The 22,391-nt window shown below is 41.9% G+C and overlaps 3 protein-coding genes across 3 annotated transcripts; 2 read left to right on the forward strand and 1 right to left on the reverse strand.

Annotated features, from left to right (window-relative positions):
• Window positions 1–4: 4 nt before the first annotated feature.
• On the forward strand, window positions 5–15,957 carry LOC135344841 (uncharacterized). Its single transcript, XM_064542126.1, has 29 exons — window positions 5–163; window positions 1,091–1,162; window positions 1,524–1,691; window positions 2,699–2,791; window positions 5,226–5,306; window positions 5,448–5,640; window positions 5,816–5,966; window positions 6,193–6,250; window positions 7,254–7,418; window positions 7,692–7,758; window positions 8,123–8,541; window positions 8,722–8,787; window positions 8,933–9,003; window positions 9,344–9,707; window positions 9,895–10,216; window positions 10,352–10,425; window positions 10,651–10,768; window positions 11,343–11,523; window positions 11,941–12,031; window positions 12,287–12,373; window positions 12,585–12,737; window positions 13,082–13,211; window positions 13,480–13,512; window positions 13,623–13,726; window positions 13,842–13,925; window positions 14,089–14,204; window positions 14,712–14,808; window positions 14,966–15,028; window positions 15,420–15,957. Exons 1-29 carry the CDS (start codon window positions 152–154, stop codon window positions 15,792–15,794), a joined length of 4,008 nt encoding a protein of 1,335 aa, XP_064398196.1. The 5' UTR covers window positions 5–151; the 3' UTR covers window positions 15,795–15,957.
• A 90-nt stretch (window positions 15,958–16,047) lies between these two features.
• LOC135344842 (ubiquitin-conjugating enzyme E2 variant 2-like) lies at window positions 16,048–17,715 on the reverse strand. The gene is made up of 5 exons (XM_064542127.1): window positions 17,623–17,715; window positions 17,292–17,431; window positions 17,024–17,149; window positions 16,572–16,651; window positions 16,048–16,269 (listed from the first exon to the last, which is right to left on the reverse strand). The coding sequence occupies exons 1-5, from the start codon at window positions 17,642–17,644 to the stop codon at window positions 16,203–16,205; spliced, it is 435 nt and encodes a 144-aa protein (XP_064398197.1). The 5' UTR covers window positions 17,645–17,715; the 3' UTR covers window positions 16,048–16,202.
• Window positions 17,716–18,201: 486 nt separating this feature from the next.
• LOC135344871 (fatty acid 2-hydroxylase-like) lies at window positions 18,202–22,340 on the forward strand. The gene is made up of 5 exons (XM_064542163.1): window positions 18,202–18,468; window positions 19,481–19,540; window positions 20,017–20,427; window positions 21,230–21,488; window positions 22,112–22,340. Exons 1-5 carry the CDS (start codon window positions 18,208–18,210, stop codon window positions 22,201–22,203), a joined length of 1,083 nt encoding a protein of 360 aa, XP_064398233.1. The 5' UTR covers window positions 18,202–18,207; the 3' UTR covers window positions 22,204–22,340.
• The last annotated feature ends 51 nt before the right edge of the window (window positions 22,341–22,391 follow it).

Here is a 22,391-nt window from a genome sequence, read left to right on the forward strand (position 1 = left end):
CAATGGGCGTGGTAGCCAACTCCACATTGTTCAAGTGTGAAGCTGAAGACAGACAAAACAAATAAGCCATGGACTTTCAGTCAAGGGATTCAAGGTGATACCTACACACCAGTGAAACAGTAGAGTACCAAACACAGGCAGGCAGTCAGCTATGGACCATAAAGTAAGTGAATAGCTAGCCAGTGCTTGCTTACACTATACTATTGACTCTCTAAAACAAACCAAACATGTATATAATACTGAGGTAGCAGATGCTGTGGTATTAGATAAACTATCAAATTCTCCTCACTCTTACTTAAGGTTTACCGAGTTATAAACAGTTGTCTACGATTCGATTGCCGTCAAGTAATAATTATGGGCCGGTGGGTAGTTCTGCTCCAGTGGCTGGAGGGCGTGTCACCTCCCCCTGGCAATTAGCTCTGGTGGTAGTAGTTATCATTCACCATAGATACACGTTGCAAGGACAACGACCTGCTTGCATTTGTGGCTCTGGCCCACTGACTCAGACTACCTCTTTGGGTACTACATCTTTTAGTTGTCCACTTTGATAACCCACTTCATTGGGCTATTTGTACGTGTCCATAGTTACATGGGTAGTAACGGCCTATTGGAGATATTGTAGTTACATGTACATGTGCATGTGGGGTGGTTTGCCCTTTCACTTCTTTGGGGAAATGTGTTTGTTAACACTGCCTTAAATCGGGAGTGGGTTTGCAAACCACCAAGACTATAATTATACTCCAGCCTCCAATATTAACCAGTGCGTATATTGTGGGGAACTTGTATGAAGAAATGGTATAATCTAAAGCAGGTGTTGTCAGAGTTTTGACCAATATCTGGTTTGAAGCCACTAGCTGTACACACACACAGTAACTGTGTTTGTAGTATTCTTCTCTCCAAATGAAGAGACTTAGCATTCCCTTTAGTGAGGCATTTGCGGTAAACTTCCTGTAACATGCTTGTAAATACATGTACTCTATTTACAGTGTATATGGTATCAATTAATCAAGTTAATCAAACGCTATTAATTGAATATACATAATATTCTCATTATAATAATGATTATTGTGATTACTTCCTCTCCTCACAGAATGGTCTGACCAACCCTCTCTCTCAGGAGGAGATTGAGAAACAGAAGGCAGAGCTTGAAACACTCGTGAATGTGAGCTGAGTACGAAAGTTAAACCATACACGTAGATTGTAGCAGCTTAGATCCCACTAGAGTGGATCTCACTTGACTGTGTGTTTAGCAAGGAACTATGAGCTAGAGTTACCCGATACTTACAGATGTTGTAGATCTATACCTCAGCTTTTGGGGTTTGAGAACACATACTCATGCCTGTGATCTAACTATTACGTAGTGGTTGTTAAAAATGAATTATTTTGATCATCATTAAGGCTTTCACAATATGACCCATTCATTAGTAGTATCCCCCCACACACCCCACACACACACACACACACACACGCACACACACTCACACACACACACTCACACACACACACACACCCCCCACACACAGGCTGGTAAGCTGACGAGGGAGAGTGCTCTGGCAATAGCGGAGAAGTTAGGTCTCATCAGTGCGGCCAAGATAGAACGGACTAGTAGCATCACAAAGTCCACACAACTCTTCAACTTTAGCGTCTACAAGTGGAGCAAGGGACGTACAGTACAGAGGCTCATTTTACAGGTAAGATCATTATAATAAGAAGAGCTCCTACCCTAACCCTAACCCTGCATGTATGAAAGTCAATTTCCATTTTTATAGTACACATAATTATCATATAGTACTTTCTGTGTATAACCTTCCAATTGCAATCAGCCTCTCCAGAGAAATGTACATGTGTTCATCTAACTGTATGACCTACAAAAGCATACCTTTTAAGCTTTTTCGATATTTTTAAGCCTGAATTTAGGGCATGACTTGTTTGGGGTGATCTCGTATCCTTTTAAAGAAATGCACTGTTGGTCAGTGTGTGTGTGTGGGTATACACAAGTGGTAATATGATATTATTACCTTGTCCATACAGTACAGTGTATAACCTATATTCAGTGGAAAAACTTAATTATAGTGTTAATTTGGTAACCAATTTAACGCTATGGTCTCAAGAAAAATTGACTTCAAAGTCAACCTTGTCAGTTGGTCAACCTTTTTTAGTTCATAGTTATTTAGGTGTGAGTTTATGGATGACTTTATAGGCATATGGCTTTGTTGTTGGAACTTGAAAACACTACGCGGTGTGATTCTAAGTTTGTTATTTCAATATTCCCAACAGTTTACTCAGATATTTCTGTTAAGTTGTCTTAGCACCTTAGTGCATTGTGTACTCTGGTATAGTGGCAAGTAGTGTTTGTGATTTCCCTGTGTGGTTTGTATTCAGACTACACCACATCACTGTTACCGCTTTATAAGAACAACTTTCTGGATTTAAGTGTTTGGCCATTACACAGGTGGACTTCTTGTTTTGACAAACTACTCATTTGGGACTTGTGTGTAGTTGGTCTTTCTTCAGTCTTCAGGGGTGGCCATTAAGAGTGGTTCCACTGTACATGATCACCCACCCACACACACACACACACACACACACACACACTCACACACACACACACACACACACACTCACACACACACACACACACACACACTCACACACACACACACACACACGTACGCACACACACACCACACACACACAGTTTGATTTCCAGTCCAAAACGCTCTCCAGTATTCAACATGGAACACGAACAAAGAAGGTCACCTTCACTGAAATCACTTCCTACCAGAGCGAGGTAAGTTTTGCATCAAGCAATAATTAGCCCTCATGAGATTATGATCACGATTGTACATAATATAATACAATACTGAACCAACTATTTGTAGCTGTGTGTCATATAAGCACACAACACATGCATTGTCATAGCTGGGAGAATTCACCTTAAAAAGTGACCATGCCTGCAGATAATACATATAATAATTATGTCATATTCTGAAGTGGTGTGATACTATATATTTCACAATGCACAACCATGTTAGGTGTCGCTCTAGTGACTTGGGTGTTAGCACGTGTTCTATTGACCGTATAATTGCTACAAATCAGCTCATAAGCATTTAGATCCCATTTGAGTGTATTTAGCAGGGAACTATGAGCTATAGTACCGGTACTATAGATATCTTTGGGCTACAAACTACAACATTATACATTGTATTGTGATTTACAAGAAGATACACATGTAATAACATACAAATTATTGTAGCTAGATGCTTTGTCTAGTAATATAATAACAGAACTAGAATGAAAGAGAGAAGCTCTAGTTTCTTTTTTTGGCTTTGTTCGAGGGTAGTAGGAGACGCTCGTTTTTTGGGCAGTGTGCTGTGCTTTTTTGCTACAAGGCTGCATGTGGGAGGAGCTGGATCATGTGTATGGAAGTGCTGGGATTCTAGCTTTGGCTTCTTCCTTAAGGTTGCGGTAAACAGTTTGCTCATGAATAATTCATGATTTTCTTATAATGATTTTTGTGAAACTATAAATGCCATGATAAAAATTTAAAGCACACACATGATAAATATATTGGTTATCATCCTGTATGACAAGTATCAGTCTTTAAAACATTTTCCAGTGGAAGCTCTGAGCGATCATCAAGTTACTAGAAACAACACAAACCAGTAGTCATTTTAAACTTCCAAAAACACTTCTTGCTCTGTGTTCTTGCTCTTATATGATGCTTCTTACCATTCTGGAGGGCGGGTCGAAGCGTTTTTTTCTTTCCAGGCCAAGAAACTCTCACTATGTAGACTAACTCCACTTAAAATGGCGGTCAGAGCCAAGGAAAACAGCCTCTTGTGAGCTTTCAGTAGCCTTTTTTCAAAATATCTCTTCGACCCGCCCTGCATATAGTGAAGCTACAGTAGACTGTACCTAAGCTTTATAGTAAAAATGTCTATTCAAGCCATGAAATGACTACTGCGTTTCAGCTGGACTTCCAGCTCATTCTAGCTAGAAAAGATCACTAGATCTAGCTCATGAATAATTAATGAGCAAACGGTTGACCGTAACCTTAAGTTCCTTTCGCTTTGTTCAAGAGTAGTATAGGAGCTGCTCGTTTGCTGGGCTTGTTTGCTGCAAATTATAGCTTAGTTGTCTTCCTTTCGCTTTGTGAGGAGTAGTACGAGCCGCTCGTTTCTTGGGAAGTGTGCTGGGCTTGTTTGCTGCAAAACTGGGGGAGGAGCTGGATGTTTCCGTTTTGTGGGTGGAGCTAGGACTATAATTTTGTCCATCAAACTGAGGTGGAGGAACAGGGTTGACTTGAATAGAGACCACAGATTTAGTAGACACAGAGATGCCAACTTCAGATATTAGTTTTCAAAAGAATAATGATGCAGTTGCTAGGTTGACTGTTGCTAAGCTAGTGCATTTCTAGTAGCCAATAGGTTTTGGGATCTAAATCAGTTAGAACATGTGCATTCGGTATCTATGGTTATAGTGTCCCTCATCCCTCGGGCTAAAGCCCTCGAGCTTTGGGACACTATAACACATAGATACCTCTTGCCCATGTTCTAACTATAACATAATTAATATTAGTGGGTGTTTCATGGAATCCAGATCGATGTTGTACTCAGTCAGAAAATCATAAAATCGTTGAAATTGGATCCACGGAATTCAAATTACCCGAACCAAATATGTAGTTGAACATCAACAGCCCTATAACTTAATTAAACGTTAAACTGCTAACACAGCTTATTTCGTGGTTCAGCCAGTTGTGTTGCTAAACAACAGGCCATGCTGAAGCAAGCTTGTCTGTACTCTACAGTATGTACATGTACATGTGTGGTATGTACAGTTCAACTTTTGTCATGAGACTGCTCAAAAGTTGAACTGTACACACATGTACATATACATGTTTGTGTAGACAAGCTTGCTCCAGCATGATCAGTTGTCTAGAACTTAAAAATTAGATGCACGGCTGATGTTGAACTGTACATGGAGGTATGTACAGTTCAACATCAGCCGTGCATCTAATTTTTAATGGAGATTCATGTTTGTGTAAAGTACAGACAAGTTTGCTCCGGCATGACCTGTTGTTTAGCAACACAACTGGCACGCTGCAAGAGTGTGTGTGTCCTACTTAAAAAAGGAGTGTTGATGAAAATAATCTCATGTGATACAGACTGTGTGTGTACAAACTTCCTCCAATCTTTACTGCCTTATGACCTTTGATCCTGTAGGACGGACTTCGGCTCACAATTCAGTTTTCGTCTCAGAACGAGTACGAGTTGGACGCTGACACTCAGGAGGACAAGAACAAGGTGAGGGCAATAACTTGTACATCCCATTATCCTCACTCTATCTTCCTCACTATCCCCTACTCTTTCACAGCTTACATGTATCTAAACAATCAAGTATCTCAGTTTGATTGATTTCACCGTGTGCCCCACCCACCCATGCAGATGTGTCGGCTCCTGGAGGCAGTCATGCGTTCAATGGCCATGGCCCCTAATCTAGATACCTCCGAGTACAGCAGTGAGGTACCAAGCCCCACCCCCTACCCAGCCGAGGTTGAGCAGGTCCCCACCACCACCACCACTGAAGTGTTGAGCAATGGCACACTTGAACATGGCATCACTAAGGGGGCCAGTCATGGTACATTTCTCCTCTGTGTAGGCTCCTATTGACCTTTGTACTCCCTCTCCCGGCTTCTATTGACCTAGTATTGATTTCTGTACCTCCCTCCTGATTCCTATTGATTTTTTACTCCCCACCCCCGGCTCTTATTGACCTTTGTACCCTTGTCTCCTATTGACCTCTGAACCCCCAGACGCACACACAGCTCTGAGTGAGGAGGAGCGTATTGACAAGGCTCTGCTCTCGGACAGTGGTCTCACCTCACCCATTCTCTCCAGTCCACCCATTAAAGAGGACATGGTTGAGAAGAAAGGACACTCTGCCAAGTTCATGCTCTGGGCAAAGTAAGTGCCTGTCTAGCTAGTACAATGTACCGTATAGTGGGTAATTTTGAGGGCCAATATTTTCGTGAATTTTGTGAATTTCACCAAGCCGCAAAAATTACAACCGCTACTATGTTATCTTTTTTTGGCAATTCCATCATATACATAATTATATATAGGTACACAGTACACAGATGTATATAGTGCCGAGTCATCATTATTAAGTGTTGTCATTATCTAACTCTAGACGATGGCTACGAGTGTGTGAAGGAGAGCTCATGTACTACAAGCCAGATGACATTGAGGTGAGTCACAACTTATTATTCTTAACAAACTACTTTAATTAATCCATAAATTGGCAAATAATTTCATCTCTGAACTTTGATGACACCATTTGAAGGGTCTCTTTCTAAACTTTCAGAAATCATAAAATTGTTGAAATTGGATCCACAGAATTCAAGTAAAAGAGTCCCCGAACCATTGATTAAATAGGGAGGGTGTAGTTTAACATAATTATTTCAACAGCCATAACTTGAGTACCGTTGATCTGATGTCAAAAATGTTATTATTTTCCGAAAGCTTAGAAAGAGGCCTTTCAAATGATGTGTTTAAATCAAAAATTTTGTCGGGGCCATAATTTATCATGTCCATGGTATCGCTAAATTGGCAAATATTTTTATCTCTCGAATATGAACTTTGATAGTACCATTTGAAATATCTCTTTCTAAGCTTTCAGAAAAAATTATAAAATTGTTGACTTCGGATCCACGGAATTTAAGTTATGGCAGCTGAAAGAAATTGATTAAACAGAGGGGGTGGGGGGTGTAGTTGAACATCTTTCAACAGCCATAACTTCACAGGGCTGCATCCAGGATTTTGGATCAGGGGGGGCGAAGTCATCAGAATTACAAATGAATCTGCCAGATCCTAAGGGGGGCGAATTACCCCCTTGCCCCCCCCCCCCTCAATGCAGCCCTGCTTCAGTACAGTTGATCCAATGTCAACATTTTTATGATTTTCTGAAAGCTTAGGAAAATACCTTTCAAATGATGTATTTCAATCCAAAATTTCATCGGGGCCCTAATTTGTCATTTTTCGGCCTCGGACTATGGGCTATAATCCATGGTACGGTCAAATTGGTAAATACTTTTATCTCTCAAATATGAACTTTGATGATACCATTTGAAAGATCTCTTCTAAGCTTTCAGAAAATCATAAAATTGTTGACTTTGGATCCACAGAATTTAAGTTATGGCAGCTGAAATAGTCCCCAAACCACACACACACACCACACACACACACACACAGAATGCCCTGAACATTATTCCGCTGACCCCTGGAGTGACAGAGGTCAAGAAGATCAGTCACAATCAGTTTAACGTCAACTTGAGTGGCTCCAACAGAGTGTTCAACTTCAGAGCCCTCCCCAGTGCAGGGAAATCAGCTCAGCAGAACAGAAATGAGTGGTGCGAGGTACGTACAGTACACACCTAACTATGTGTCTTATGAGCTAGTATTCTTATACATGTAACTGTTATGAGCTGTTTCAAGCTGATTGAAGTATGTAGCCAGGGTTTCATCTAGAATAACAAGTTTGGTAGCATTTCCACTTAACTAAGTAAGTAGCATGTCATTGCCTTGGTTGAGCTAATGATGGCTACAGGCCTAGTATAGTTAACAGCTTAGTTACTTTCTTAGTCGTGTTGCTAAAATTACAATAAATTATCACTGTTTGTGTGTGTGCAGGCTATTCAGAATGGTTGCTACAAACGACGAGAGTCTGCAGCTGGTCTGAGGAAGGGAACAGTGACTGGTGGGTGGGTGGATGTGGCCCCATAGCATCACCTTGAGCACTCGACTGCATGGGTTCCCTTGAAATTGCATTTTTACTTCAAAGGAAACTGATATATTGAAATGGCCCTTTGAAGTACAGTATATTAGCCTACAAGCTAATCGGCTCCTAGTGGTTGTTGCATATATATATCAGTATAGCTTGTGTGTGCATGTCCAGGCTTTTATCTCCCTCCCACACTGACAAATGGGAACAGATGGTATCACAAGACTATTAGCTTGTAACACAAAGTAGCAATGCCCCACTGACTAACAAACCCACTTAACCCTTTCCCCACTGACTGACTACCGCACTTTAACCCCTCCCCCCCCCCACACACACACAGCCAAGCAGATAATGCCTAAGGCACCCACCTCTTCTATTATACGTCGACTCACTTTGAGACGAGCCTCCTCTCCAAACGACCAGGCCGGCTCTTCCCCCACGGACGAGGGGGGCATGAAACAATATTCAGAAAGCCCCCCTCAAACACGGAAGGCCGAGAGACGATCGAAAACCTTCGCTGGGAGTGGTAGTTACAAGAAGCCGAGGCTTTCGTTTCATAACAAGAGTCCCGATGAAGCTGAAGATGTTGTACCCTTAGCTCCACTGCGTACTAAGAAACTGAAGAAAAGGACTCAACGTTCTGGGTCACAGTTTTACGACAACGAGGATATTACTCGACGGATTATTGAGCCGAGGGATTTCCCTGAACTGAATCTGAAGGACAAAGGAGCAAAGGAGCTGTTGCTAATGCTGAGACCGGTAAGTTGTGTGTTTGGTACCAGTTATTCCATTCCGTGTGTTTTGGTACCTATTTTGCCTGTTGGCTATATCACTTGCCTTACTGTTTTAAGTTATTCGTATCGTCTGCCTCTGGTAAATACATGTACTAAGATTATCAAATTCAGCATAAATTCTAATCTGTACTTCTACCATATGTAGCAATTCAATGAGCTGGTCCCCATTATCCAAACCTTCACCATTGGCAGTTCTGAAGTTGATCAAATGGTAAGACAAGCAAGTTATGTACCGTATATCCACGGAAATAATTGATCGCATTTTTTCAAGATAAAAAATAGTGAATTGCATTTAATTACAGACGTACAATTATACTGTCACGGCTCCACTATTCTTATGCCCCGCCCCCTCACAGATCATTCGTATCGACAGTATTATCTGTGCCCTGGAGGAAGAGTTTTCAGAGAGAACAGGAACACCTCTAAGGTATGTGTGAGGTGTGTGAGGTGTGTGAGGTGTGGAGGGTGTATATACAGAGAGAACAGGAACACCTCTAAGGTATCCGTACATGTGGTGTGTGTGTGGTGTGTGGTGTGTGTGTTGTGTGTGTGGGTACATGCATGTATATACAGTGTGTATGTGTCCTCCGCCAACATTATTTGGAGCTTTTATTAATTTTCAACTTGATTCACTACACGACAGATTGTACATGTTCAAATTGAGTGCTAATATTTTTTAAGCCAAAAATCCATTTTGATAGCATGAGTGATCTAATCGTATTGGGATTATGCTTGCTTCTATACTAACCCCCCCCCCCCCCCTACAGGGAGCGCACATCCATTACCCAGTCGGACACTCAAGACGAATTCTCATCGTCCCCTGAGCATCAACAACTCTCTACCGTCATAGAACAAAGTACCAGCAATCGCTCCAGTAGGCACGCATCTCCCGCCCTGCCCACACCGGGAATGGGTGTGGTCTCACCTAAGGGGGTGGGGTCTCCAGAGAGAGCCATTAGCCCGAGTGCCTCTGATGAGCCCACCTCTGAGGATTCAGAGATTAAACTTCGTTCTGGAGCTAGCAGTAGAACAAGCCTGAGAATGTCGTTAAAGAAGTTGATATCACCGGAAGAGCTAGAGAAAGTACTGTCACCAGAAGAGCTGAAACATGTGCTGGGGGAAATGGAAATGGTGAGAAAGAGATTGTTATTAATTGTGTGAGAGTCACATTTTTCACAAATTAGCAATTTTTTGTGAATTTTGCACATAATATTTTTGCTATGTAGTACAGTAGTTGAAATGTACGTAGATGTGTAATTCTGTGCATGTACTACCATTAGTAACCACACCCCTAACCCCACCACATACACACACTTAGGAGGACGATGCTCAAACAGCATCTGTCCACTCTTCCTCCAGTCACAAATCCACGCCCATCACGTCGCCCATCCACGAAGAGCACACCTCCACTGGAACCCCTCCTCCAGCCATGCCTCTGTTTCCCAGTGATACTACTCCCCCTACAGGTGTACCCAATGCCCCGCCCCCTCCTCCACTGTTTCCCGGGATACCCGGAGCACCGCCCCCTCCACCACTGTTTCCCGGGGTCCCTGGAGCTCCGCCCCCTCCACCTCTATTCTCCGGCTCGGGACCACCTCCCCCGCCCCCTCTTGGTGGTGGCTTCTCATTCGCCTCTCTATGTACGTAATTGTCTGTGTCATTTTATGTGATGAAACAATTTTTAATAATTATTGACGTCTGTGAGTTTGAAAGTAAACATCTACTATAAATAACAGTATAACTATTTTATTATTGATGCTCTTTACCCATTTCAGTACCCCCTAAAAAGATTCCTACCCCTGGCGTAAAGTTGAGGAAGATTCACTGGGACCCTCTCAAACCACAGATTGTGAGTATAGCCCCGCCCACACTCCACCCACTGGCATCCTGTCTTGATCTACCATTCATTATTATATTGTTTTGATCTATGTCAATAATTCATTTATCATGTGATACGACTTTCTTAGAGCTACGTGAGCAAAAAATCGAGTTATAGTTATAGCAATTAAGCAAGATTATGGACAGAAAAATTTTATTAATTTCGTTTTTGTGTGACACACTCGTGTGCCCTCAGGTGATGGAGAGTGGGTGGATGGAGTGGGGGAAGAATGACAAGATACCCAGCATCAATCTGAAGGATCTGGAGAATCTGTTCGGAGTGGATAAGGACAAGGACAAGAAAGCAACACCAAGTGAGAGAACATGCATAGCGCTCGCTACAGGTTCTCTATTACCCGTCCTCTGCATTTTGAAATTACTAGAGTTGACTCTGTAACTAGAGTTCTGATGGCCTAAATTCAACGATTTTCTGAAAGCTTAGAAGGAGCCCTTTCAGATGGTATGCTCAAATCCCAAATTTGAAATGGGTTATAATTTCCAATTTTCAGAAAAAGACCGTGGCCCCTGGTATTTTTGGAAAAACAGACCAAAAATAGACTTTTGATTTTAACACATCATTTGAAAGGCCTCTCTCTAAGCTTTCAGAAAATCAGAAAATTTATGTTATTGGACCAACGGAACTAAAGTTATGGCCGTTCAAAGATGCTCTATTTAATGCTACAATTCATGCTAGTTCAAAGTACACCATTAATTGTCATAGCTTTTGACGATTAGTAGATTTGTAGCTTATTCTGTCATTGTAGCTACTATAATTTATATGAAATGAAGCACAATACAGTTAGGATCAAAAGTTGTGGAGGTATTACTGTGTAGGGATTTAAGATGAGGTATAAAGTAGACTGTAGTGATCTTTCCATCCCCGTGCAGATTTGGTAAGAAAGATTGAGATGAAGACTCTCCTGGACACTACCCGCAGTCGTAACATTGAGATCTTCCTCCCCACGTTCCCCTATCCCCTCGTGTCTCTGTCAAGTACGCTCGACAAGCAGTTGAACGTTGTGACAGAGCCATCCGAGCTAGGGCTGGACCATGTCATTGCTCTCAAGAGGTGTGTGTACGTGTGGAGTGTGTGTGTGTGTGTGTGTGTGTGTGTGGGTGGGTGTGAGGGAGTGTGTGGAGTGTGGGTGGGGGCATTGCTCTTAGGCCGTGGGTAGTTTCGTTAAGTAATAGTCTTGAGAAAAAACATATTGTGTGAATGTCCCTAAGACCACAGTAACCATGCCTACGTTTAGCGCTTGTCTATTACCTACACCGCTCACTAAACTTCATAAATATAATTATGCAGAATAATTGTGTGTACTGTACTGGAACTGGAAGTGACCCAAATAGCTAGTAATATCCCCCTGTCCCTCCCCTCCCTCAGATACCAGCCGACAATAGCTAGTAATATCCCCTTGTCCCTCCCCTTCCTCAGATACCAGCCGACAATAGCTAGTAATATCCCCCTGTCCCCCCTCTCCCTCAGATATCAACCCACTGAAGAGGAGAAAGAGATGTACAAGAAGTACGCTGGAGACAAGAATAACCTGCAGAATGGAGACATTTTTCTTGTCAAAGTGAGCAGTTGAATGCAACAGTTGGTTTATTGGAGGCTTCCTATTTATAGCAAGCATGATAATTATATCACTGTAATGACAAAGCTTCTGTCTACACATTGTACATGTATGCATATGATAAGCACTGGCTGAATGTTCAACTTTTAAAATAAGGAATTTATGGGTGGCCAAACTTAGCTATAATTATACATGTAATATTTCAGCATGTGACTTTATTGTCTGCACATGACCCCCCACCCACTCCACCCCCCACAGCTGTGTGAGGTTCCGCTGCTCTCTATACGACTGGACCTCCTCTTCACCATCAGAGAGTTCCCTTCAAACTTTGAGGGATTTCAACCAGTAAGTGTTAGCTTGGTTCCGCGCAGTGTATGTATATGTACATAACGCTTTGCTAGATGTTGGTATTATGTACAATACCTCTCCTCTGACCCCCCCACACACACCTACCTACATGTAGCTAGTCTCCCCGCCACACTCACACACTCATCTAGTCTCCCCCCCACACTCTCACACACACCTAGTCTCCCCCCACACTCTCACACACACCTAGTCCCTAGACCTCGCCTGGCAGGCCACTCGAGAGCTGAAACACTCCAAACACTTTGTGGATGTGCTCTGTTACGTGCTGGCAGTGGGCAACTACCTCAATGCTGGCTCACGACAAGGCGGAGCTTACGGGTTCAGACTGGCCATCCTACCAAAGGTCAGCTGACAGTCACATGACCTGTGTGTGTGATTATATACATCCCTATATATACGCATTCCTTTTCACGCAAGTTTACTTAACTAGAATCTGTTCTCATTTGTTAGAAGCTGTTATTAAATCAAAACAATGTTGTTATATCAATAATTATTATTATTATATTGTTGCAGACAGTTTCATAATGTTTTGGGACTCTATTCAGCTATTGTAGTAGCGTTATATAATTATAATTATAGTATACAGGTATATACAGTTATGTACAGTTGGCTTCTCTTTTGATGCAATGTGTGTGTACTACACACTGTATCCACCCACCCACCCACACACACACACACTCCACACAGCTGGTCGAGTCGTACGGTCAGAATAAGAAGACGTCTCTCCTCCATTTCCTAGTGCAGCAGATACACAGTAAACAGCCAGAGCTACTGGACATGCCGGTCAATATGGAGGCCGTGGCCAAGTCATCAGACAGTCAGTAACTTACATGCACACCATCCATTGCCAACTGTCTACAACTATTTAATGATTAGTTTGGCCAGCATGGGGTCACAAAGCTGAACAAGGTAAAAACTAACCAATTGTACAAATATCATAGCCTGTTGCTATCACTGCAGTGTGTATGAACACAAGTGTTTGTGTGGACAGCTACATCTAGGTTATACAAGGCTATGAAAATGTACACATTTGCTCATATTTTTACAGAGAGTACATTTTTGAAACTTTTGCTTTCTTTTTACAGTTTCCATCACTGGCATCTTGGCAGAATTGGAAGGTAAGATTGGTAGTATTAGCTGTTCTCTTCAAATAGTGTGTGTGTGCGTGTACACCCTTCAATGTGAAATTATTTAAGCTTATGGATTAACTGTGATACGCAACGTGCAGTGATGCAGAGGGAGCTTGATAAGATAGAGCGATATGCCAACAAGGTTGTAGAGCAGTCCAAGATGGACAAGAAGACAGCTGACAAGCTCCTCAAAGACGTCAAGGTCAGTAGCTGCTAGCTTCTACAGGTAGTCACTACATGTATGTGTACCAGTAGAGAAGTTTAAAGTCTGTATACATGTACATGCATGTAAAATTAAAATTACCTTTTTTTTACAGGGTTTTGTGAAGCAGTATCGCGAGGAGCTGACCAACCTGGATAGCAAGGGACATGAAATGAACGAGAACTATAGAGAGCTTCTGGTATGCTGTTAATTAGAATTAGAATATTGGAATTTGCCTTAGGGCACGTGTTCTGTGTAGGTAGACATGTTCTGTTTTATGAGCTTTTACAGCTACTAAAAATTCACTGTCCAAAAATCAATTTCTTATGACTACTTACCGCCCCCTCATCTTCCACACTTAGAAACAATTCGGTGAGCCCCCCAATACTGACTCGGAGGATTTCTTCTCACAAGTGGCCAAATTTTTGACTCAGTTCAAGCGTGTCTCACTGGAGCTGTACCCACCACCACCTCCCAGGTGAGTTAGGTCATGTAACCACCACCTCCCGGGTGAGCTAGGTCATGTGACTCACGTGGCTCAGAGCTTCGTATGCATAGTGTGTGTACAATACATACATTGTACATTTGCATTGAGTCCATCACCTAGCTGAGCATTAATTTTTAATTGCTGTTCCTTTGAACTCTTTCCAGCCTGCTCTTTTAGCAAGCACACACTAATCAATACACTGTACATGTATCACACACACACACACACTCACACCCACACACACACCCACACACACACACTCACACACACACACACTCACACACACACACTCACACACACACACACACACGCACGCACGCACACACACACACTCACACCCACACACACACCCACACACGCACACTCACACACACACACACTCACACACACACACGCACACACACACACGCACACACACACACACACACACTCACACACACACACACGCACACACACACACACACATACACACGCACACACACACGCACACACACACAGTCCAAAGGTGGAGAGAAGACCTCCTACTATAATGATCGCAAATAAACTAGTGGCCATCGACGAAGTTGACGGTACACCTCCAATGATGACAAGTCTGGTACGTGTTGCTTGCCCTGTATACCATATAAGGAGTTAGCAAGAAACGATGACTGTGTGTGTATGTGTTTCTAACTGTTTTTGCATAATACATACAACTTACCGTGCCATTAGTATAATTATAACGAGTACTTTGACATTACCTGCTTCACCTGCAGTCCGTGCCCTCAATTGTACAGTCTCCCTCGACTGACTCACTCAGCAACAAGACCAGGCCTAAGGTACAACCACGTACATGTACATGACTGTAGTTTCTATGGCACCGTGTACATATAACTGTCCAGTGCTTATACTCTCTCCCTTTCTTTCCAATATCCCCCACTGCTTCTCCACTGTAGCATGTGTATGTATAGTATGTTGCAGCAATCACACACACACACAAGTAATTGACCCCCCCCCCCCCACACACACACACACACACACTAGTATTGACCCCCCCCACACACACACACACACTAGTATTGACCCCCCCCCCACACACACACACACACACTAGTATTGACCCCCCCCCACACACACACACACACTAGTATTGACCCCCCCCCACACACACACACACACACTAGTATTGACCCCCCCCCCACACACACACACACACACACACACACACAGTCTCACATCGTCACCACCCTCAACCAAGTGGGCCCTAACCTGAGGACTCCACACAGAGGGAGGAGCACAATACAGAGAAACCAACTCAAACCAAAGGATGGCTACCTCGAAAAGCTCACCAAAGACGGAAAGAAATGGAAGAAGAGATATTTTGAACTAGAATCAAGCAACCTTCACTACTACGAAGGAAAGGGACAGAAATATAGCGACACTATTAAGCTGTATTGTGTTCCCGTCAAGTTGAGCTCGGATGATCGTAAAATTGTGACGATTGAGACAGACAAGAGGGTGTGGTCTTTGAGAGCCGAAAATGAACATACAGCTGAAGAATGGTTGACTGCTCTGCAGACGCATAGTCAGGGCACAGCTAGATAGAATAGAGGTGTGGTTTATTTATTTATTCATGCATGCACACATGATTTTTTTATCTTTAATTAATATAAATATAGAGAATATACATTCTCTTGCTACTTATTATAGCTGATTTATTATCGAGTGCCTAAATTTCACCATTAATTAATTTTTGGGTTTTTATTAATTCGGCAAAAAATGTTTTGACGATTATTATATTCAGCGGAAAAAATACAGTATACATCGTATAGTGTATATCATTTATAATACGCATGACTCATATAATTAATAATTTTAACACCACACAATTACTAGGATTTATAACTATAAAATTATTCATTGTGAAAAATGCTCGCTTAAATATATATATGACTAGGGGATCAGCTGAGTATATAATTATTACAGAATTATATAAATCAGCTCCAAATTAAGTCAGTGGCTAAAATTTAATCCCTCTGGCGGTTGAGGCAACTTTGCATTCTCCTTAGCAGTCATTAATCTGTGAAAACATTTAATAGAGAATATCACGACACGTGTATACAGATAGACATGCTTCTATGACGATGTGATGTACGCACTACATCTAATTGTAGTAACATCTGTGTGTATGTATATACTGTAACTGGAGACACAGGTGCTCTAAACAGTGGTTAGGGTTAGCCTTAGGGGGTTCAGTAAAGTATCAACCATCCCTAAGATATTGGGACCATTTATCCTGAAGGAAAACTTCAATAAAGAACATGCGTATGCGTATATATAAGATAGCTACCCAAAACCATTAGCTATTCAGTAGTGGCTCACCTCTTGAGTTCTGATAGAAGTATCTTAATGGTGTAGCTCTTCTGCCACTTGGCTAGCACACCGACCGTTCGTGGATCCACCTTCATGAAAGCAACAAATTAATAAGTAGGTAATAGTCATCAGTGCAAAAAGTACAGCATACTACAAGCTAAATAACTGGAGGGTTTGGGACTGTCAAAATAGCTTTCATATTATCATAGCGACACCTCCATTTTATAGCAAAAACAAAACACAACAATTCGGCCAAAATTATACCGTAAATATACTGTATATAATTTTCGGATGGGTTTTTGCACAAATGATCTACATGTATATTGTATGAAAGGCCCAGGGTGGAATCCTATTTTAAACATACATACAGCTCAGGTAGTGACGTTGAACCTATTGCGGTAGTCATTTCAATTGCTCTACAATACAAAAATCACCCGCTATACGGACAGTATTGAGCTGACCTCTCCAGTGCTTGAGTTGACTCCCTGAAGGTTGACCCTGGTAACAAACCACACCTTGGGGGCCACGTTCGGATAATTAGAACCACACTCCACTCGTAAGCTATATATTCTGCCGTCAAATGCGCACTGTGTGTGTGTGTGTGTGAGTGTGTGAGTGTGTGTGTGTGTGTGTGTGGACTATCAAACAGACAGTTACACATTAAATCAGTGATCAAGAGCAAAAATGAGATGATGTCATATGACATCACATGACATCACACGCCCTCACCCTGGGGGGTCCAATGATCATAGCATTCCAGCATGTGAGAGACATGTCATCGTCATTCTCTAACCCCCAGCTCATGGTACCGTCTCCGCCACCTTTCTGACCATCCTCCAATTCCTCCAAGAGACGGAAATTCCTCGGAACTGTACAAAAATGGCAATACACACACACACACACACGGGGCGGATAAATGGTAAATCTCGGTTACAAACAGTGTTAGTATGGTAATTGTACAACTTCTAACATGTAGTTTCTTAGACTGCTTAGTTATAGAGCTAAGCTAGTATACACCAATACAGCACTGTGTGTATCATCTTTGTCCATGTTGTCTTACCTACATAGCTCCCTGACGCCATTTTTGGGCTCTTTTCTGATCTCTGACGTTATCACCACACGTATACGTAACTGCATCCCTTATGGCGCAATATTAGTGCCAAAATTGTATCTAGGGGGTACTCAAAAAGAGTACCCCCTAGATACAAATATGATTGGCACTAATATTGCGCCATACCCCCTGGCAGCTATGAATACCATCGCATATCGAGCGCCCACATCATTGTTGATTGACCCCTAGCCCTACAATAGTATCTATGGTTGACCTCTAGCTCTCCGCTCAAAGTCTCCTCTCCTGAGCTTCTACTGCCTACAATATTAATACAATACACGGCGTTGTCAGCGTGCTGGGAGAATTGGAAAGAGTAGCTGCTAACCATATGAAAAGGCAAGCTGAAGGATTTCAATGCATTTTCGAAAAAGCCATAGTTTTAGCTAGCTCTAAAGCTAAAACATAATCATACCTTGTAAATTATATAGTTACTGATTTTGGAGTGCATAAGTCATGATTTATTGCTAGATCTTAGTTTGTAAAAATCATTCTAGAACAACGACATTTATTATATATTTCTCCACACAGTGCAAAATGAGTAAGACCCAGTACTATTCAATTGACGAAGTTGGTCACCATCACAGGACAGACGATGCCTGGGTCATTGTGGATTCTAGAGTGTTTGATATCACCCCCTTCCTGGATACGCACCCTGGGGGCCTGGAGATACTCAAGGATCATCTGGGCCACGATGTGAGTACCATAATGAAGGATGAGAGCTCCCATCAGCACACTGGGCCTGCATACGAAGTGCTAGAGGACTATTATATTGGAGAGCTAACTGACGGGCAACTGGTGAGCATGACTGCATGACTGTGTATAGTACTTACGGAACCAGCTTTTATGAACCGCTGAGCGACCGTTTTTTAATTAAGGTGTCCCTCCCTGATTTCAGTGGTTGATTTGGGACTTGGGTTTATGCAGAACTTCTTTAGGCCACTCCAAATGAGACTGTAGTTTCCCGTTGTTCTGGGCTGCTGCATAAAATTTGCAAGCAAGAGAAAATTATCTCATTTTCATTACTATGATTATCATTGTAGACTTACCACGGCATCGATGAATTTCATTATTAAAGTACCACAACAATGCAGCATACAAGTGCTTTTAGATAATTAGGTAGGAAGAGTGTGAAGCTACAATTTCATTTTAGATTGACCTTATTTCATTTAGCGGGTATATTTCTAGGGTAAAAACTTTCACGGAAACATCGTTAGAAAGGTTTTTGCGGAATAGCAGCCTTTTTGCAGCATGCATGCATGCATGCGATATTAATCAGTGAAAACCGCAAAAATTATACCCTAGAAATGTACCCGCTATAATTATGGTATCTGTAGTTTTATGTTTATGATTTGACCGTCTAACTTCATTATAAATAGTAATACAGGCTAAAAAAGATTCTCAGGGCTCCCAAACTAAGAGGTGGTTAACTCTTACTAATTCAGGGTACCTTGACCTACATTTCTCAGATTATGTAATGTCTACACAGACAGTGTTTGCAGTCTAAACCACATACATGTACACGTAACAGTATTGTGCAGGTCATATCTAGAACTCAGAAGAGGTCCGACCATGCGTGCACAAATCACTACAAGTTCAGTGTATTGTGGCTTGGATGTTATCACCTGACCGCAATGACATCATATGCACTGAACTTGTAGTGATTCGTGCACGCATGTCGGACCTCCTCTGTCTAGAACTGTGACAAATCTTATGACAAATTGAAATTATTGTCTGCCCTTGTGATTAATTAATTGCTATGACAATGAATGATGCATGTATGCAGTCACATGTGCACCACCCTCCACAGCATCATAATGGAGGAGCAATCAATGGTGGACCTGTGAACAGAAAGAAGTGGAGAGAGGATGTGAGTTGTAAAATAAATTTTATTTACCGTATTACTAGAATATTTTGCGGGTGAAAAACCTTTGCAAATGAACCAAATCAGCAGAAAATTTGACCCTTTGCTATCCAACTATTGCGTTCTGGCAGGATCGTGTGTATTTACTAGTAATAATTTAGGATTTTATTGTTGCGAATTGATCAACCATCGCAAAGCTTGCATATGTTTGATGCTCGCAAAACATTCTAGTAATACGGTGCACCAGTTTGGCAAAAATTAGTAACCTTATAATGGTGGCAAGAGTAACTCTTGATTAATAGATAGAGTAGACTGTGTTGCCACAATCTAATTTGTAAATTCCTACTTCTGATAATCTGCTGGTGACTTCATAATGCTGTGTAAACCATCACATTGGCCTCCCTCGCCCTTCAGACATTTACTCCCTAAAATCTGATATAGTGGACAACGGCTATTGTTAATATAACTCTTAACCATTGCAGGATTTGGTAGACTGGTCAAAACCTATCTTCCCTCAAGTGGCCCAGATCGGGGAGCATTATGAAGAGTGGGTGCACTCGCCCGTCAATCGGAAGTTAAGACTCTTCAACTCAGACTTCGTGGAGTTCTTCTCTAAAAGCCCATGGTGGCTTGTCCCGTTAGTATGGGTACCTTCCATACTCTATATCTGCTGGCTGGCCCTAACAGCTGCGCCAACATACGTGCCCACTTTGTCCCCAGCTCCGGCACCAGGACTACTCGATTTGATATTTTTACCGTTGGGGATTTTGCTGTGGACATTTATCGAGTATTCTCTACATCGATTTGTGTTTCATCTGCGAGTGCCTTACACTGGACTAGCTAGCAAGATTCTGTTGCCATTCCACTTCACAATACACGGACAGCATCACAAGGTGAGCACATGCCGTGAATATGCAATACAATACAATACAATACATGATAAAGAGCCTCTACCACTGTTAGCCTATACTATCTAAGTACTAGCTATTTATTTCATTTACTGGCCATCTTGTGAACATAAGCTCTTTTTATCATGCCATTATTTGTACACGTATTTGCAGTACTGGCCATACATATTATCTTCGTTGCAAAAATGCAAGAACTAAGTGTTAACGATTTGCATAAGACATTTGATAGAGTGGTGCATGTACGCATGTACCGTATATCTTCTAATTTATCGGACACTTCTAATTACCCGGACACTCTTTTGGGCAATTTTCGTTGTTCTAATACAACGGACACTCCAGTACTTTAATATTACATTTGTTCTAAATATCCGGACAATACCTTGAAAAGTTGAGTTACCATTCATAGACGGCAAGTAAGACTTAGAGTGCTGCAGTTAGATAGCCTTTGAGTAGCTAGTTTTAGATAGCTAGTGCAACTATTCAGTCGTACCCTGTTCTATTAAACTTAGCTAGCTCGCATGCAGCTGCTTGCTTGTTCTAATTATTCCGGACACTTCGCATGCTCTATAAAAGTCTGTTCCAATTATACCCGGACAATTTTCAAAATAATTATTTTTTGCTGTCCGATAAATTAGAAGATATACGGTAAGCTATAATTTTATAGCTGTTTCAAAAACTTTGTGTTTCTATTTGCTAAAAACTTCATTGAGCTTCAAAGCACAGTACTTGTATGTAGTGAGTGTTGAGCAATTTAATAACAAATTAGTGCCCTGTTCTATTTTCTCAGGTTCCGTTTGACTCAATGAGACTTGTGTTCCCTCCGTTACCAGCTGCGGCTATAGCTGTCGTCGTTTACCTTCCTCTTGCTCACATCCTTCCTTGTGATCTCAACCAAATGCGTCTCCTGCTAGCCGGTGGTCTCATTGGCTACCTGTTCTATGATATGATGCACTATTACCTTCACTATGGCAGCCCTTCAGCTGGGGGCTACCTAAGTGATCTCAAGTCCTACCATGTGGCTCACCACTACGTCAACCCTGGTCTAGGTAAGTGTAATTTTATAAGTACTGTATGTAGTCTTGGGCTGGGCTTTCTTTGGTCTAGGTAACTGTAGTCTTGAGCTGGTCTCTTTCTTTGGTCTAGGTAACTGTAGTCTTGGGCTGGGCTTTCTTTGGTCTAGGTAACTGTAGTCTTGGGCTGGGCTTTCTTTGGTCTAGGTAACTGTAGTCTTGGGCTGGGCTTTCTTTGGTCTAGGTAACTGTAGTCTTGGGCTGGGCTTTCTTTGGTCTAGGTAACTGTAGTCTTGGGCTGGGCTTTCTTTGGTCTAGGTAACTGTAGTCTTGGGCTGTGATCATGCACTCTGCTGTACGTGCCCAGAATGTGGCTAATATAACACTCACATTTGCCTCTGTTATATGATAAGCCCTAGTGGTGGTTATTTTTGTCTAGAGGTGGTTAGTACCAGCCACCACCACCGACCAGTGTGGGCACATCCCTGGTATAGCAACAACTAGTACTTATTCTCAGTTAATCCTCCGCTCCACCTAATCATTATGACAAACCTCATCATGCATGCAATTTAACAATTAACGCCTGACAGCTGTACATTCTCCATCATTACTAAGAGTTTCCAGTTCATTAATTAGTTGTGTTCTTCCTACACCTACAGGTTATGGGATATCGTCCAAATTGTGGGATGTCCCGTTTGGAACACTACTACCGGCGTCCATGTTTCCTCAGAGGAAGAAAAGGGCTAACTAAAGACTAAATGTTTCGTTTCTTTATTGTATTGTTTGTGGACATACAGAACAGTTATTAATTAGTTGTTGTAGTTAGTATTCAATTATTTGTTGTAGACAGGCATTATTTGCACAAAATGATGTTGACATGTGTAAGAATTGAAATGGGTAAAGATCGTCATACAAAGTAGTATTAAAGTCATAAATATA

This window comes from Halichondria panicea, chromosome 12, assembly GCF_963675165.1.
Source record: "Halichondria panicea chromosome 12, odHalPani1.1, whole genome shotgun sequence".
NCBI classification, from domain to species: Eukaryota; Metazoa; Porifera; class Demospongiae; order Suberitida; family Halichondriidae; genus Halichondria; species Halichondria panicea.

Excerpts from the sequence above, each read along its gene's own strand:
- LOC135344841 (XM_064542126.1), top strand. Across the intron at positions 2,792-5,225 it reads TCACTTCCTACCAGAGCGAG|GACGGACTTCGGCTCACAAT; the intron begins GTAAGTTTTGCA and ends TTGATCCTGTAG. Across the intron at positions 14,809-14,965 it reads CTCCAATGATGACAAGTCTG|TCCGTGCCCTCAATTGTACA; the intron begins GTACGTGTTGCT and ends CTTCACCTGCAG.
- LOC135344871 (XM_064542163.1), top strand. The coding sequence starts at position 18,208 with ATGAGTAAGACCCAGTACTATTCAATTGACGAAGTTGGTCACCATCAC. Across the intron at positions 18,469-19,480 it reads AGCTAACTGACGGGCAACTG|CATCATAATGGAGGAGCAAT; the intron begins GTGAGCATGACT and ends CACCCTCCACAG. Across the intron at positions 19,541-20,016 it reads GAAAGAAGTGGAGAGAGGAT|GATTTGGTAGACTGGTCAAA; the intron begins GTGAGTTGTAAA and ends TAACCATTGCAG.
- LOC135344842 (XM_064542127.1), bottom strand. The coding sequence starts at position 17,644 with ATGGCGTCAGGGAGCTATGTAG. Across the intron at positions 17,150-17,291 it reads TGATCATTGGACCCCCCAGG|TGCGCATTTGACGGCAGAAT; the intron begins GTGAGGGCGTGT and ends ACACACACACAG. Across the intron at positions 16,652-17,023 it reads TCAACTCAAGCACTGGAGAG|GTGGATCCACGAACGGTCGG; the intron begins GTCAGCTCAATA and ends GCTTTCATGAAG.